Raw genomic sequence first — 18,476 nt, forward strand, 5'->3', positions numbered from 1 at the left:
CTGGTATTTTAAAAGACTCAATATACAGTAACTCTGACAAAGCAAAGCAACTGAGGACAGATAAATACTGTTGTTCTTTTGAAAGATAACTAAAATAATGTAAGTGATTAAGAAAATGTGTCCTTGAAGAGAATGAATAAGCAAATAAAACTAAAAACATTCATAGAGTCTTGGGTTTTATTTTCATAATTATCTTCCTTCAGAAGTAAACATCTAATTTCCATTAACAACATATTAATATTTTACTCACCAAAAATCTGAAAAAATATGATAATGCACAGATTCCATACACAAATACCATATTCTGCGTATTTACAAATTCAATATATTAAATGTGTTCTGTAGACTGACTTCACACTTACTATACAGTAACTAAACACTAAGTGGTTCTAGCATATTCATGCAGATTTTCACTTTCATAGAGGGTGTTAAGAGTTCTGGAAAACAGTTCTTGTTGTAAACACTAAGTTTCCCAAGTCTGACTAAAACTCTCCGGAGTGCAGACTTAATGCAGGTAGAAAAATAAAATGCTAGATACATAGACCTCTGTAAAAAGAAAAAAAAAAAGAAAATGTGTACACATGGAGCAAAAGCCCCAAGACACCACCCAGAATAACCAACACAAAAACGAGCTCCAGATCCTGAGCGCTGGCTCCGGATGGCGGGAGGTGTACAACTGTCTAAACCCTCTGCTGCCTTAAAACTGAGCTGTAATGCTGCTCCACAATACATTCATGGTTCCTTTTTTGTTTAAGATTGAGTAAAACTGACTCCCTGCAAGGTTTTACTGAATTAACAGGCGCCACACAATTGTCTAAAGAAACTTTTAAGTACTGCCAAATCTACTTTTATAGAGTATTAATTTGTTCAAATAAGCATGATGTTTCTGGTTGGATCTAAAGGTAAACACAACATTGACACCATCTTTGAAATACCAATTTCCTATTTAAATAAAAATGCCAAATACAGCTTTAGTCATAATTTCAATGCAATTAAACACAATGAGCTGGCAACCCAAACAACTCTCCAGGTAACTTAGGGGAAGATAGAAAACTTTTATTAGTGTTTTGCATCTGACCTGTAACCTGTGCAGGGACTCTACGTGACATCCACCCACTCAAGCACGCCTGGCAGAGGATGCTAGTCTGAGATCTCCCACTAGGACCAGTAACATAAAGATACTTTCCTAGATTCTGGAAAGCCAGCAAAACCAAGCATACTATATGCAAGTACGGGGTGTCACAACGAGACGGCGGTGGAGCAGGCAGGGGAGCATGACGACAGGGACCAGTCCAGTCGACACTGCCGCCTGGTGCACGCCCTGCTGCTGTTTGCATCCTCTTCAGTCCACACCAGCTCTGAGAGGGTCGAAGCTATCAGGTTTAGAAAAAGAGGAATGCTTCAAAACTAACTTTTAGGAAATAAGCATGGAAGGCCTTCTGAGGTATGAAAAGACTGGTAACCCAGCCCTAAATGTATGTCCTTCAAATGCATTGTCGCCCCCTCCACACACACACACACTGGCTTTTTACTTTTTGTAGTATACAGAACAACTCATGCTAAATTATGAACTCTGAATCAGAACTGCTCTGGAGGTCAGAAATGCATACTAGACTGACAGGAACATTACCTGTCATTCTGGACTCATGCAAATGGTCTTAATTAGTCCCATGTTGGAACACAGCCAGCCTTTTTATTGTTGTTTAAAAAAAAAAAAACACCAATACTCTGCCTTCCACATTTTGTGGTCATTTATTAAGCTAAATACTATAAGGCTTTTATCCTAAAGCTGTCTCTGAAAATACTCAGTAATTTAAATGTATCTAATATGGTGATGGATAAATTTTCTTTTCAGAATGAGACAAGTCCTCCGTCCACAGGAACATTGCTTTCATTCTTACATTTTGTACCCCTAAAAAGAGAACCCCAGGTCTTCCTCTCCATGTTCCTGCCATGCTTCTTCATGGTCCACAATGCTAGCTGAGGCTACTGGTACAATGCAACCACACTGACAGGACGGGAAGATAACTGTGCCAGATCTCGGTCTTTAAGTAGCACATCTAACCTGGGGCTGATACTCCACACTTGTTTAGCCTGCAGGGCGACAACAATGGTCCCAGTTCTGTGACCATCAACGCTCTCCTCACCCCACCCGTGTAAGGGTGTCAGGTGTCAGCACGCACCACCACCACAGTCAGAATGGAGGGTGACACTGGAGTGCTGCCCACTGAAGACCTGCTGTCTGCCTCTCTTTTGGGCACTAAGGATGCTCTTGAGAACCTTAATCAGAACATGCATGAGTACCATGTGACAACACGGAAAGATGGTGGGAAGAACCAGACCAGTTTTGAAATAATTATTTTTACCAAAAAAAGAAAAAAAAAAAAGAAAAATCACGTTTAGAAAGTAACGTTAAATAAAATGCAGTGACAATTATTTAACAATAAATTACAAGAACCCATGAGAAAAGAGTATTTATGCCTATTTCCTGCCTTGCTTATAATATAATTTATCTGAAATTTATCTATACATTTTAAAATCAATTATTAAAATATGACCACTCATTTCTGCTCTTAGAACGGAAAGTACAGAGCTTCACAGGTAGCAGACACAATGGCTGAGTTGGGGAAAGGCAAGCTAAACTTCACATATATTAACACTCAGCGTCACAATCTCCGTGAAGCAGATGACCACAGATGAGTAACCCCATCAACAGGCTCGCCAGGATTCCCAGCTTCTCATCTCTCTGCAGGCAGGATACTAGCACAGGCCTCCTGAATACTCGTCTTCCTCCTCCTCAGCAGCTGTGCTGGCAGCTCCATCAGGCTTGGCCTGGGGTGTTGCTGGTGATTTTTTCTTGATTCCCCCTCCTGGGACCACTAGGCTTAGGCCCAGCTTAGCGTACTGTCAACAGTAAGACAAGTTATTAAAGCTGAAAAACTAAAATCTTGATACACAGTGTCTTAGCATCAGCTAATTATAAAAAGGACTGGGGTCGGGATGGGGAAGTAGGGGCACGTGGAGAGATGGCTTAGTAGTCAAAAGGACTTGCTGCTCTTGCAGAGAATGTGAGTTCGGTTCTGAAGCCCACAAAGCGACTCACAACTATCTTTACTCTGGTTCCAGGAGGTACAATATCCCCTTCTGACTTCTGCAGGCACCCCCATATGGTGCAATATATGCAGGTAAACACTTATGTACACAAAAATAAAAACAAATCTTTTAGAGAGAAGCGCATGTGCATGAGGTCAGCAAGATGGCTCCGTGGGTAAAAGTGTTTGCCATACAAGCTTAACAATCTGGATTTAATCCCCAGAACCCTCAGAAGGAGAGAAGGAAAAGCAACTTCACACAGTTGGCCTGACCTCCACATGTGTGCTGTGGCACCTGTGCCCATTCACACTTCATACATGCACAGAGCAATAAATACTAGTCATCCATCCCCAGGAACTAGTATTCTGAGAGAAATGCCCTGTCATTAGACCACGGTGCGACGGCTCACAGTTGTGGATGTATCAAGTATGTACCTAACTGGGGACCTGGAGATAATATGGACATACCCATAATACTTCTAGTAGTTATGAAGAAAAAACCTGAGTCAATGAGAGTGTAAATTAGGAACAATTTAAAAAAAATACAAATTTGGAGCTGGGAAGAGAACTCAGTTAGTAAAGGTCTTGTTTTTCATGCCTGAAGACCAGAGTTTGATCTCCAGAACCTACACTTTTAAAAAATGGGCTAGAGAGATGGTACAGTGGTTAAGAGCACTGACTGCTCTTCCAGAGGTCCTGAGCACCCACACAAAAGACAAATGTAGAGACAAAAGCCCATAGTCCCATCACTGGGGAGGCAGAGCCAGGAGGATCCCTGGCTTGCTGGCCAGCCAGATAACCAAATCAATGAGCTCCAGGTTCAGACTATCTCAAAACAAGGTGGACACTGTTGATGGAGGAAGGTCATTGGTTAAATATAATAAAGAAGCTGCTTGGCCCTCATAGGTTAAAACATAGGTGGGAGGAGTAAACAGAATGGAATGCTGGGAGGAAGAGGAAGTGAGCTCAGAGGCCATGCCCCCCTCTCCTGGGCAGACGCGATGAAGCAAGCCGCCAGGTCAGACATGCTGAATCTTTCCCGGTAAGACTGGTGCTACACAGATTACTAAAAATGGGTTAGGCAAAATATGAGAATTAGCCCGTAAGAGGCTAGAGCTAGTGGGCCAAGCAGTGTTTAAAAGAATACAATTTGTGTGTTGTTATTTCGGGTTTAAAGCTAGCCAGGCGACCAGGAGCTGGGGCAGCAGGAACACAGCCCACAGCTCCTACAACACACTGTTGAGGAAGATACCGCATACTTATTATTATGACACAAGGATGCTTTCAAAAGCGCATAAGCCGCTAGGTAGAGTGGCGCACACTTGGACTTCCTGCATTACTTCAGGGTACTGAGGCAAGAAGGCTGTACGTTCAAGGCTAGGTGGTACTATACACCAGTGAGACCAAGAAGAAAAAAGAAAAGTATGTGTAAGAATTTACCTAGAATAAAAAAAAAGATTATTGTTTCTTTACCTCTATCATTATAAGAAAATTCAAGATCTTAATTTGACATTGTGACAGAACTCTAAGGTTAGTAATCAGATAAATATACAGAAGGACTGAGGAAAAAGATTGAGAGCTGTGGCTCACTCAAGTGTAAGGCTATTTCTCACAGAAGACCAGAGGATTCTTCACAACAGTCTAGTGGACAAACTGAGCTCTTCCACTTTACAGGTTAGGTTTGAAGATGACTAATAACAGCCTGTCTCACACAGCTCTCACAGACACGGGATGCCCATAGGCCTACAACTACCCGGGATGGCCTCTTTCAGGTAAAAAACCTAATAGCAACTGGATAAACCAAGAAACAGGGCAGGAGAAAAAAGGGAAGAAATGGGGCTGAATTTATAATATGCACATGACAACACAGACAGGAAGCAAGTAAGCAGTCCTGAGCGCATACAGTAGCTACATCACCTACACAGGGTAAAGTTCAACTAGATTGGCTGGCTCCTTTATGAGCACAGTGAAAAATACAGGTACAGAGGTAGAAAACTCTCCAGTCCGCAGGGGGAGAATCTCTTCAAGAGGAGAGCTGACCCAAAAGGCCCACTTACGTCATTGTCCATGTACTTGAAAAGGGGTGAGTTGCAGACATCTGACACCTGATCTTGGTCTTGCTGGTCATACCCCTCCAGGAGCTGTTCCAGCGCAGCACAGTCTTCACTGCCATTAAACCCTGGGATGCTACGGAAGCACAAATCACACTTCAGCTCTCCCTTGAGACTCCTTCTGTTCCCATCAAGGGCAGGAGAAGGTCTGCAGACATTCTGATGGTTACAAGTGTTGGGGTGCTACTGGCAACCAGTGGGTGGAGACCAAGGATGCCACTAGGAATCCTACAGTGCACAAGACACTTGCACAGTAATAAATGGCCAATACTCATTCATGCCCCCATCTGACTTGCAACATATCACACAGAAATTCTCCTTTGTTGTTGTCATTTAAAAGGCAAAGATAACGAAGTAACGAAAATCATTCCGGGAACAGCATAAGCAGAAAAGCAACTTGTAGAACTGGTACCATAACTGCTGACTGGCAAACCCTAAGTGGGAGGTGGAACTGGAGTTCAGCTCTGTAGTAAGGGCTTGCTCAGCACACACAAGACACACACAACAAAACAACGGAACCCGGCAATGGCAGTCTTATCTCTTAGAAGATTTGTAAAAGTTTCATGGCAAAAAGAAAACTTGTCTAGGTATTGATGTTAATTCAAGAAATAGGAAAGTCAACACCGGTCAGTGAAAACAGCCAGATCTTACCTGTAGCTCTCCCTGACACACCTCTCTGCAGCCACATAATCATTTCTGTGTAGATGAACCAAGACCTGAGCAATTGTTTTCTGAAACGAGAGGGAAGGCTGTGATGCAGCTGCAGCTCTATGACCGGAGCTCAACCTAAACCAAGTGGGGTGGGAGGCCTCTCCCGAGCCCCTCCAGTCTCAGGGAGGAGGGCTCTTCTGGAGTCTTTGCTTCAGTCTCTCCTGCCCAGCGCCATGACGAGGGGCATCTCTCAGGGCAACGGACAAGAGGAGACAGAGCTCCCAGGAAGGCATGCTCCTGAGCTGCTGGCTTCATCCAAGCACTGGGCACCATCTGCAGGCCACCCATTTTTATTTACTGTCCGGAGTCTGAAGTGAATACTTTTAGTGTTTTGTTGAAAATTTTATTGAACGAAAGGATGGCTAGGATGGTTTTCTCCATCATGGTCAGAAGCATAAAGATCATAAATTATTGATTTATAGAAACAGACAAATATCCATAGGATCTTAGCTTAAATACTTTATACCAATGTGTAAAATATCTAAAGTGAAGTCAAGCCAGACATATTCAAAGAATACCTTATAACATGTTGGATAATTCTCAATTTCCTTATAAATATTTTTTTCTTTCTGAATAGACAGTGCAGCCTCATCAAACCTAAAGACAAAAGAAAGAAACGTCAAGGAGGGCAGATGCGAAGCCCTCTGCAGATGCCACTGCTCCACTGCCCTGGGCACAGACTTTAGAGGACAGCATTTCGTCAGTGCTCCACAGCGGTGTTCCCATTGGCTGCACTCATCAGAATTTTCTCTCAAATGCCCGACTCCCTCTGAGGCATCAGGGCAATGCAAAGGAATTGAGAGGTTAGCATGAAAGAGGTTTTTAAGTTTGGTAAAATCACGCATTAATATGCTCCTAACTACCTCAATAAGCAGCTCTGTGAAGTTTTCTAGACAATCTGGACGCATCACCAGGCTTCCTTCCATCTGCAGTAAAAACATCAGGGTGCCCTGACCACTCCCTTATCTGCCATGTGTCCTCACTCCCTGCACTGCTGCTCGGGGATCCCAGCAAGCTAACCTGGCCTTTCTGTAGGCCCAGCGTACCTCCCACACCTTGATTTCAGCCTGTTGAGACCCCAGTAGAGACTTCTGACCACGGAATCCGTGAGATTACATAATGCTGTTTTAAAGAGCTGGGGCTGTGGCAGTCCGCTATACAAACAGAAAAAGTAATGAAAGGAGGCCTCCCATGTGCTCACATCTCTCATGACTGTGAGCATGAGCAGCACAGACCCTGAAGAAATGAAATTACAGGAACCAGACTGTTTCATTTCTATGGAAATCTCACTATTGGAAGCTTTCCACATCTTACAAACACAACAGTGTATCTGAAAAAGAACAGTTAACCTTATCAACATAAGATATAGTCATACTCCATCTCTAAATATGTTTGGCATATATTTTATAATATGTAGTCATCATGAAGAAAAGCTTACTTTAGCCTTGGAAAGGAATTGATCCAGTCCCGAATTTCTTGAAAAACTACACCTATGGCCTTTACTGTCACTGCAGAGATATGGGCAAGTTTAAACTGAGATACGTGTCTCCTTTAAGTCATGCAAACAGACAAGTGGGGTGATTATTCTCTTAATGAGATGATGTACTTCTCCTTCTTAGAATTCCCACCCCCAGAGCAGTCCCTATAAGCAGCTGTGTAGCGTGATTTTTTTTTTAACCTTTTTTCTGTCTCTTCCAGTTGTTGGCCAGAACCCAGATTAATAGAAATGGGTTAATTTAAGATATAAGAGCTAGGTAGAAATACGCCAAAGCTGTTGACCAAGCAGTGCTGTAATTAACACAATTTTAAATGTGATTATTTGGGTCAGGGTGGCCAGGAAATGTAAGCGAGTCACCGGCTACATGAAGAGGTTAAGCACACCCTAGAGGACACAAGAATAAATAATCCCGGTGTATCAACAGTAAATCGGGGTGGGGATGCCGATGACAGCACACCAAAACAACAAGAAACAACACTGCTCATTAATAAACCTCAGCCTGAATGCTCTTAATTCTTCCATAAAAAGACAGACTAACAGACTGGATTACAAAATCAGGATTCTTCTTTCTGCTACATCTAAGAAACAGACTTGACCATCAAAAATAGATATCACCTTGAGATTAAAGGATGGGTTATTCTAAACAGATGGACCAAAGAATCAAGTAGATGTAAGCCATTTCAATATCTGGCAAAAAAAAAAAAAGACTTCAAACCAAAACTAATTAGAAGAGAACACTACATACTAATCACAAGAGAAATCCAAGAGGACATTACAATTCTAAACATTTATGCACTGAACACATTGGCACCCAGGTTCATAAAAGACACATTACCAGGGTTAAAATCACATGTCAGCCCTCACACAGTGATGGTGAGTGAGCTCAATACAGAGCTCTCACCAACAGACAGATGGTCTACACAAAACTAAACAGAGAAACACTAGCTAAATAATGGCCTAAATCAAATGGACCTAACAGAATCTACAGAACATCCATCCAAACTCTAAAGAATCTACCCTCTCCTCAGCAGCTCATGGCCCCCAAACTGACAATATACTAGATCAGAAAGCAAATCTCAACAGATACAAGAAAACTGAAACACTACCATATCCATCTGATCACCACGGATTAAAGTTGAATATCAAAAACAACAGAAATGTCAGAAAGTACATAATCTCATAGAAACTGAACAATTCTGTCAAGAATCAAGAAGAAAATTAAAAACTTATAAGAAGTGAATGAAAATGAAAACAAAACATATCCAAACCAATAGGTCACAACGAAGGCAGTTCTAAGAGGCAAGTTCATAGCACTAAATACGTATATCAAAAAACTCGAGATTTCATATTGGTAACTTAATGACACACCTGGCAACTCTAGAAAAACAAGAAGAAATAATATCCAAAGGGGAGACAGGAAGAAACAATAAAACAGGGCAGAAATTAACGAAACAGAAACAACAACAAAAATACCAATAAAAAGAATCAATTAAAGGAAGAGTTGGTTCTTTGAGAAAAATCATTAAGATTGATAAAACATTAGCCATATTAACTAAGAGAGACATAAGATAAAATTGAACAAAATTAGACATGAAAAGGGCAACATTACAACAGAAACTAAGGAAATTAAGAGAATCATGAGGACATACTTCAAAAATATTTATTATACCAAACTATAAAATCTAAAAGACATGGACCAATGTCTTGGTACATTTGACCTAACCAAAGTTAAGTCAAGATAATACAAGCAACTGAAACAGACTCATAACCACTAGTGATATAGAGGCCGTAATTAGGAAATCTCCTAACCAAAAATATCCCAGGGTCAGTTGTATTCAGCAAAGAATTCTATCAGACCTTCAGAGAATTAGTGTCAATATGCCTCAATTTATTCCACAGTGCAGAAACTGAAGGAACATTTCTTAATTCTTTTTATGAAGCCACTATATAGATCAATACCCCTTAAGAATATAGATGTAAATGTTCTCAATGAAATACTTGCAAACCAAATTCAAGAACATATGAAAAAAATTAAAAATATATATATAGTGGAAAATACTAAATATCCCATTTAATGACACAACTGTATCAAAAGCTGTGGATTTTCATGGGTTTCATGGGTTCCAAGTAGTGTGATGGGAGACCACAGCAACTCCTCTTTCACTTCACGGAGTTACCGTTATGATAGAAAACAGGTTTTAAATCTACATGCCTACTCTTAGGAGATGGTCACCTTTCCACTGTTTGTCCGGTGTAGACAAGCTATAGCCAAGGCAGTTTACAAGTCACAAATGTAAGCCATACCTTCGTCCTCGCACCAGCAGTCGGGAGGCCTTTCCTAGAAGTTCCACTGCCTGCCGGAGGCGCTCCTCATTCTGCAGGAATCAGAAAAGGGAGTGTGGGCAGAGTTAATGTGGAACTCTTCTGACCCTGCAACAACAACTGCACAAAGCAATGGCCAAGGATGGTAGCACCAACGCTGTTAGGCCATTCACTAACCTCTAGAAGAAAGAAGGCATTGAGCTGCGACACAGAAAAACCTTAAAAAGCATTTACTACATTTTTCTTTTCCTATATATTATGAATGAAAATATTATGAGTAATTAAAGAAATAAAATTCTAACTTACTTCGAACACATTGGCTGTCTGCTGATACAACTGCACAGCCTTCTCTGGATCTACATTTTCTATGAGCCTGAATTAGACAGAAAATACAATCTGTGAGAATTAAGAAATTGTTTCTTAAAGGACTTTACAAGACAAAAGGAGCCCTCTGCAAAGCCAGGGCATCCCACAACAGCCCTGTGCACTCACTTTCCAGCTCGCTCCAAGGCCATGGCCGCTGTATCAGGGGTGCCATTCTCCAGGTACATCATGCTGGCTTTCTCGATCAGCTGGACGGCCTCAGGCAGTTTCTGCATCTCCTTCAGGATAAGCATGCAGCACAGGCAGAAAATGTCTCAACTTAAGAAATGGAGTTTTAGCACCTGGAAATTCCATGATTTTACCCACACACTTCTTGACACACATACAGCACTACAGAGTAGGTACCACCTGAGATCTAGGTCTAAAATCAACAACAAAAAGCCCAACATATGATATACACTTATAATCTGAGCTCTGGAGAGGTGGAGACAGGTACATGTCAGGAACTACCAGTCACCAGTCTAGCTAACCTGCGAGTGTCGGGCCAGAGACCTGGTCTCAAAAAAGAAGGTGAGTGGCAGAAGACACCAAATGTTGAGCTCTGGCTTGTGTACAAACATACACACACACACACACACACACACACACACACACACTTAACCCATTTCATAGCTAAAACAGAATAGTAACCCCTAACCTGCTATTAAGAAGCATAAATGTAGCACATCAGTCAAAACATTCCATTGTTCCATTCAAAAGGAATAAAATAAAGTGGCAATAGCTAGTTTGAGACTCTCCTGACTCCAGCCTGACACTGATATTTATAAACCAAAAAATTAATAAAGCTAATTTTCCTTTCCATAACCTACAAGTAATTTAACAAAACAAACAAACAAACAAACATCCGTGTAAAATAAAGTTTTACTACATCAGCCGCCCTCAGGCTGTCTCCAGCAGCGCCCTCTCCTGGCTGCAGGCTTCCCTCCCAATCCATTGCCTTTCACAGGGCACTTTCAATCCTCTACAGGAATTGCCACAGGACGCTCACCATGGGTCTAATTAGCACTAACCTGGGCAAGACATCTTAATATAGCCTTTGCTCCCACTCCCACACCCTCACCCCTTCTTGCTTTACAGGGAAGAAACTTGTCAACTTCAACATGAACTCTGCCTTGACAGCTTGCGAGTTCTCTTTACCCGCACAGCTGTTCTGAAACAGTATCACTAACCTTCAACATCATGCCAGCTTGCTCGTAAGCTCTGCAAAGAGAATACAATTTCTCTGATGAGACCTTAACAAAGAGGGAGAGAGCTTCAGGTGAAGATGCTGGTCACCTGACCAGCAGAAAGGAGCTCAAGCACGTGTGTCACTCCGGGCCGTACCGCCACACTAGAGTGCCATGCGTTTCCTTTCATTCATTTGCTGTTTAGAGCACTGATGCCTTAGGAACACCAAACACTAAACTGAGTTTATTCAGCAAAATTAAGTCTGTCTCAGGAAGGCTAAAAGACAATTTAAAACCAATTCTTAGTTTTAAAACAAATGAATATGCGCCACAAAAGGAGAGCTCTCCCATCTCTTCCATGGGCACCTGGCAACCAATAAATAAAGGGAGAATTCAAGTCACCTGGGTTTTCACAAGCAAAACATTATGCAGAATTTAAAAATCTTTCTTACTAGGAGACACTTGGACTTTAAAGTTCAGCTGATGGCTAAAACAAATGAAAATAATTATCTTTATTAAATTTATATAAGTATTTAAAAACACAGAGCTTGAGGGAAAGTTCTCAGCTTAGAGAGATCAACTTTTAGAACATCTGCAAACACATAAGAAGGGTGAAAAGTTACTTACTTGGCAGCATGAAAAAGACTGAATGAAGACAACGATGTCAAAATTAAGGAAAACAGAAGAAAACAGTGGTCTTCGGAGATCAAGTCACTGGTCTGTGTTTCCAAAGACAAATCCACGAGTAAAGCAGCGATACCCAGCGCTGCTGCTGGCTCTGACCAGCCCAACACTGACAAACACTGCGAAGAACTTTAAACTACTACACCAACAGGATGAAGTGCAAGAATACTAAGACTATATTTGCATGGGAGATAGAATGGACATTTATAATTGGTAGCCCTTATGACACACCAAGAACATTTCGTTCTAGAATGTTTATAAATCTTCAAAGACCCGGGGAAGACTATTTTCCCCAAAGCAGATTATGCATTTTCAATAGCTGTACTTTCACTTTCTTTTTTGGCACATGCCTAGAAACCTCATTCCCTTCATCTCAAGTCAAATCCCTGTCAACAAAGCCAGGAGCAGGAGGAAATAACAGGCAAACGTGGCTGCTCATACCAACATGTGCTCAGAAACACTCACTGAATCCCCCACGACTATAAAGCACACACTGCCCATCCTTCCCTGAATACCCCATGACTATAAAGCACACACTGCCCATCCTTCCCTGAATCCCCCATGACTATAAAGCACACACTGCCTCTCCTTCTCTAACTGAAAAGCATTTCACTTCAAACGCTCAAGGGAAAGGTGGTGTCAAAATCTAGCTGTTTCATTTCCTTTTAAAGCTAAAAAAAAGATACGCCCTGTTATTTTCATGGGCAACAGCTTCCCGTAGGCAGGCATCTTTTGCTTGCTCAAATTGTTTGGCATTTTTAAAAGCAACAGCTGAAACAGGAAAAGAAAAAAAAAGTAAGACTTTCTATTTCCATCATTAACCGTCCTCAAATGAATCATTACCCAACTCTGCATTATGTGAGAAGTAAAATACAGATTTCAAATAGGAGGCTTCATAAAAATGTGAAATATTACTTTTATCTAAAGCAAGTTATAATCTTTCTGGGTACACTTTTAGAAGCCTTTTAAAGTTTTAATTGTTGACTTTTAGCAACACATCAGTGCTGCTTCCACTGAATACCAAGAGCTCCTAGAACCTGCTCCACCCAAGAGCACACCTCACTCCCAGCTTCTTTCCTTCCAGCCCACGACTACTGACAAACCGAAGCCCAATCAACACATCGGTTCTGTAATACATCTTTCCTTTGCACACAGTCATTAAGTGCCAACAAGTCATTTGCTTTTCTATTTAGTTAGCTACACCACTTACAATGGGGGCTCACAATCAGGATGCCCCTGAAAGACAATATTAGTCTTCGGAAAATTCATCAAAGGTGGATTATGAAAAGTAGAAAGCACAGTGATTGAAGGAAGTGTGTCTTTGTTTTGTCATCTGAGACAGGGTCTCCACACATGCACCCCCTAGTGGAGGACTCAACTATGCAGCCTTGACTAACCTCCGCTTGAACAGATCCTCCTGCCTCGGCCTCCCTTTAGATAGTGTCCTCAACTATTATTTCTTAAAGCCACACTCTCAGAGAACTCTTTAACCAAGTGTTGAAAACAAACAGAATATTCAACTACTCCTATTCTTGCTTGTTCCAACTTTGTTTTTTTATAAAGACTATAAAATATCCCCAACAATCCATATAAATCTCAAGTTTAAACAAATTTATCTTTAAATACAAAATACATGTAATTTGCAGAATGTAAGAAACAAAACTTACACAATATTTAAACATAAGGCTAAAGACTTCTGTTCTCCTTTCAAGTAGAAAATAAACCCATGCATAATAATGGTAGTTTCAAGGTACCTGGTTTGTTTGTTTGGTTGTTTAGTTATTTATTTGGAGATAAACTGAAACTAAAATTTGGTGGAAAGTACTTGCTCTGGAGATCTCAAAGCCAGGCTCACTAACATCGTCACAGATGAAAATGTGCTTGAGGAACTCAAACCTGCGGTGGTTAAAGGCGTGTGCATGGGGATCGGAGACCACGTGTGGGAGTCAGACCCTCTGTCTGCACGTGGATCCAAACTCAGTTGTGGGCTCAGCAGCAAGCACCTTCACTCTGAGCCATCACACGAGTCTCAAAATTATGTTTTACTACGTTCTATCAAAATGACAGCAGCCTTTCAGGGCTATCATATCATTTCTTAATAAAACTAAACTTGTACTGAATTCCCTTCATTGCATATTTCAGGTATTTTATGCTTATAGACAGGTGAATTTACTAAAATGAGCACAAAGGTTTTAACTCTTAGTGAACATGTGTTTCTAAAAATGAAGCTCATAAACATTAATGTGGGAAAACACAAGGTCTGCAGATCTCTTTTTAGTGTAAAAATTAAAGAATACCCTTTACTCAACAGCAGGAAGTCTAAGACAGAAGCATGCAACACTCATGGACTCCAGTGAATGAAGCTGGCACCCACAGAAGCAATGCTAAGAGCTGGACTGCAGACACTACCCCATGTCTGTTGTCAGGACCCAGGACAAGAACTGACTCAGCACTCGCCAGATCTGCAGAGGGTAAGTCCAGGAAAATGCCCAGGCCCGTGCAGCTGCTCTGCTTTGCTCTTCTGTTCTAACTAGTAAAGTTGACAAGAACCACTAAAATTATTATGCTAGGACAAAATTATCCGATTATGCTAACGATATACACAGCAGCAAGAGGACTCCAGTCACAAATACCTGCTTTTCCATATTCAGAAGCAGCACTGTCGTAGTCTGGCTTCCATTTTAAAAACCCAGTTTTCAGGCTAGAATTAAAGAGAGACATTTCTTAATAAAAGGTACCATCAGGGACAGGTCCCCACCTTCTCAACTCTTTCTTGACTATTCATAATAAATGTACCCTCGCCTCTGCCATCCCCACCCATCACAAATGCAGTTTTCCTCCTTCTGAAATGCCTATATACCATCCGAACAGAACAAGCATGGTCCCCAGACCAGCGGCATCAACACTGCCTACCCCAGATCTACACAGCCAGAAACTGTCTGGGTGGGTGCCACGTGTGCTTTAACAAGCTTCGGAACCTGAAGTAGACTGTCCTTTGCAGCAGAGCGGCTACTGGGAAGAGGACAAGTAAAGACCAGTGAGCACCTGGTATACCAAGAGACTGCAGAGACTAAGGGACAACATTCAGACGGGAAACCCGAGGAGTAAAGCAAAGGCTGCGTGAGAGTCAGCAGCCAATGGGTGGGAGGGAGAAAGAGGAGAGTATTAGGACAACAGAGAGAAATGGCGATCCAGGATTGACGCTGGCCTAGAAGCCAGAGCAAAGGGCACCCAATATTGAGTGTTTATCTTTCTTGCCTTTTTTCTTTTGCAGCATTCTGTTTTTATTTTAAAAATAATTTCAAACTAATCCAGTAGGTCTCATACTTGGGTGTGTGTAAGAATTGCTGAAGGCCGTCTTATATTCTACATTTCAACTCAATTAGTGAAAGTCTGCTTACATAGAACACTGCTTCATATGAATCCAGGGGCTAATGAGAGACGGGGTCCTTAGAAGCACATTCTTCACAGATCCACAGAAGTCCCTGTGACCCATGTATCAACTACCCAGAGCCTAACTCTGAAGTTACTTTTCTCTGTAAAATATATTTAGTATACTTAACACGCAACATACACATACATACTATAACAATATTGAAGTGTGTAAACAGATGTTCAAGTTTGTGAAGAGTTTCATCTCTGGGAGAAATAAAAATCCTTCAAATTACATGTAATGTCTAATGTATAAAATTGAAATAAGCAGCAGAGCAAAGTTCCAGCTCTGCCCGTCATGAAAGCACCTATTACGCCCTATAGTAACATGATTATGGAAGTCTCACCCAAACAAGTTATAATCATTCAATGTGCTGGAGAGATTTTAAAAACTGCCGATCACCCCCAGGCAGTAGAGCATCACTAGTTAGGAATGAAGGCCCTGTTAATGTCACTTTGATGTCTAACCTGTTATGAGCCTTGACTGTTTTTGTCCTAAGACTCAGTAAGAAAACTTCCCTAAGACAAAGGAAGCGATGAGAGCTACTGCCATCAGAAAACAGAGTATAATCGACTGCCTCTCCTACACGCTTGGCCCATTTTCCCTGCCACCCCACTGCCAATACACCCCCACCACAGCCACAAGTATGTCCGGGCATCTATGACCCCACCTTGACTGAAGGCCCCTCCCACCATTCTTCTCCCAGCAGAGACACCTAGAAGCCAAAGGCTCAGCTCCATACACAGCTGCCGTGAGGATTAGTTAAGGCTATTTACAGAAAGGATGCCAATCTCGATTCCTATTGTTCCGTTAACTCAGGCGGGTCGATCACTTCTCCCTGAAGTTCACATAATGCAACTTTATTATGGCTGACAGCACATGCTCTGGTCTTTTATGTTTGCTCCCACCAGCAACACGGATTGTTGAGATCACCCTCCGCACCGATAGCTGCCTTCCAAGCCACTGGAGGCAATGTGGTATAAAAGAAAGAGCCTTGGGATTTCCACTGCGTAAACATGGCCCTGCTCTGTCCAGCTAGGCAGCCTTGGACAGGTCTCCAGAAAGTTTCTGGCAGCCTCTGTTTCTCCTTTGTAAAGTGAGGACTTCTATTTGGAAAGCTGGTAAGATCTTGCTTAGTTTATGGTGCCCCTAAAAGTGTACTAAGAAACTTCTTATAGTCGATAATCGCTAACTATGTATGTTGTAATTCACGGAAGTGGGTTAGAGGGTCATGTTAGTGTCAAAATAAGGAGAATTCACAATTTCCAGTACAGCTGGGTTCCTACTGAGCCCGGAACCAGAAGGTGGCACACCCACAGGGCTAAGGAAGCAGAGACCTTGTACCCCAGGGAACAGGACGTCTAAGGGTGAGAGGTCCCAGAATTAGTCTACACCCCGCATGGCACAAGGTCTCTTTCCTAGCAGTGGCTCCCCACCGGGCGATTTCATCCGTGGGGTCACTTCTGGCTGTCATGAAGAGGAAACAAGGTGGCCACCCCTGAGCCAGCAACTACTCTACGAGCAGAGCGGCCGCAAACCCTCAGGAACCCGCGCTGGACAGATGTGTCTGTGATGCAGATGCCGAGGCGCAGTCCCGCACCGCCGACTGCAGGGGATTGACCCACAAGGGACGGCGCCGCCCCGGGACGCGGACAGCATCACGGCCCTCCCTCCCGATCCGCCCACGCGCACGGCCAAGGGGCGCGGGTCACTAGCCCAGCTGCGACTCCACGTACTACTTCTCTGCCTTCGCCAGATGCTCCAGCCCCTCGTTTATCTTCTGGGCTGCCATGGCCTCGGCACTTGCTGACGCGAAGAGCGAAGCCACCGAGTGCCCTGCAAACCTCAGGAGCGTCGGCGTGGGAACGCCGCGGAGGGAGCCGGGAAGGGCGCCTACGGAAAGCGAAGAGCTCAAATTTCCTGTGGCGAAGCTGGCCCGGAAAAAGGCCGGGAGGGAGGGGGTTATCGCGCGCAAGCGCAGTGTTGCGGAACTGGCCCGGTGGGGCTTTAACTGTGGTTGGGTGCTAAAGTAGTGCGTTCTTTAGAACGTTTGTTACTGTACTCGACCAAGATTCAAGGAACAGCTAATATATGTCAAGCGCTGGTCTCAATTAATACCGAAAAGCAAAAAAACACTCTTACCTCCCAGAACCCAGCTTCTCCACGCTGTGAAAATGCTGGGATGCAATTTATTACAGTTTCTCTCTACAACATCTAGGATGGTATTTGTGCATCATTCGTCTTTCATCACTTTCGTTTTATATGACAGGGTCTCACTGTGTTTCCTCCTACATCCACTTCATAGTGGATTAATATGTCTCCCATTACAGCCTTTGAATAACCGTTCTAGTTATATATCAGTCAATAAAGAAAACAGATTGTAACCCTTAGTTACTGTCTGTTATATTTCAAACTGATGATGAGAGGCCCTTGCAATAATCAGCTAGAGGTAATTGACTGATTCAGAAACTCGGCTGCTCATCAGTGGAAGTTTTGGAATCATATCCTTGAGTCCACAATACCTACGTAGCCTCTCAGTTTTTCATCTGCGATGATCTTACGTCTAGCTCAGCCACTGAGATGGTTTGAAGGTCCGCACACTGAAAGTTTCCTCTCCAACCTCCAGTCCTAATTGAACTAATGAAACCCTTAGAAGGTGAGGCATGGTGAAAGTAAAATAAGCCTAACCCCTCTTCCATCTTCTCCTCCCTTCTCATCACCATGGGATAAGCCACTTTGCTCCAACCATGTTATACCATCTTGCTTCATAAGCTGAAAAGCAAGAGGCAAAGCCATCGTGGACTGAAACCGTGAAGAAAACATAATTCCTCCACAAAAATGAGTGATCTGGAGTGTTTGTAACAACAACAGAAAGCTAAGGTGCACAACCATTTCCAGGATAGTATCTATGGCCTCAGCAACCAATAACTGTGTTTCTCTGTGGTGTCGATTTTAGCGATCCACTTTCCTACTTCCTGTCATCTTTTCTCATACCTCCTAATGTTGATATCTCTTGGTGGTCGACAGATTCTTCCTAGTACCCTATTGTCTGCCCTTTTCCACACCTTCCATCTT

At 42.5% G+C, this 18,476-nt stretch overlaps 1 protein-coding gene across 1 annotated transcript; it reads right to left on the reverse strand.

Moving 5' to 3' along the window:
• Positions 1-140: 140 nt before the first annotated feature.
• LOC121440659 (gamma-soluble NSF attachment protein) lies at positions 141-17,254 on the reverse strand. Its single transcript, XM_041641451.1, has 12 exons — positions 17,138-17,254; positions 14,602-14,669; positions 12,655-12,739; positions 11,912-11,929; positions 11,288-11,318; positions 10,227-10,336; positions 10,041-10,107; positions 9,717-9,787; positions 6,433-6,511; positions 5,855-5,934; positions 5,150-5,279; positions 141-2,904 (listed from the first exon to the last, which is right to left on the reverse strand). The coding sequence occupies exons 1-12, from the start codon at positions 17,191-17,193 to the stop codon at positions 2,761-2,763; spliced, it is 939 nt and encodes a 312-aa protein (XP_041497385.1). The 5' UTR covers positions 17,194-17,254; the 3' UTR covers positions 141-2,760.
• Positions 17,255-18,476: the final 1,222 nt, after the last annotated feature.

Source organism: Microtus oregoni, unplaced genomic scaffold (genome assembly GCF_018167655.1).
Source record: "Microtus oregoni isolate MIOR12 unplaced genomic scaffold, Mior012 000069F_ref0000032, whole genome shotgun sequence".
Taxonomy (NCBI): Eukaryota; Metazoa; Chordata; class Mammalia; order Rodentia; family Cricetidae; genus Microtus; species Microtus oregoni.

Excerpts from the sequence above, each read along its gene's own strand:
- LOC121440659 (XM_041641451.1), bottom strand. The coding sequence starts at position 17,193 with ATGGCAGCCCAGAAGATAAACGAGGGGCTGGAGCATCTGGCGAAGGCA. Across the intron at positions 14,670-17,137 it reads CTGGCGAAGGCAGAGAAGTA|CCTGAAAACTGGGTTTTTAA; the intron begins GTACGTGGAGTC and ends CTTTAATTCTAG. Across the intron at positions 10,108-10,226 it reads GCCTTGGAGCGAGCTGGAAA|GCTCATAGAAAATGTAGATC; the intron begins GTGAGTGCACAG and ends TGTCTAATTCAG.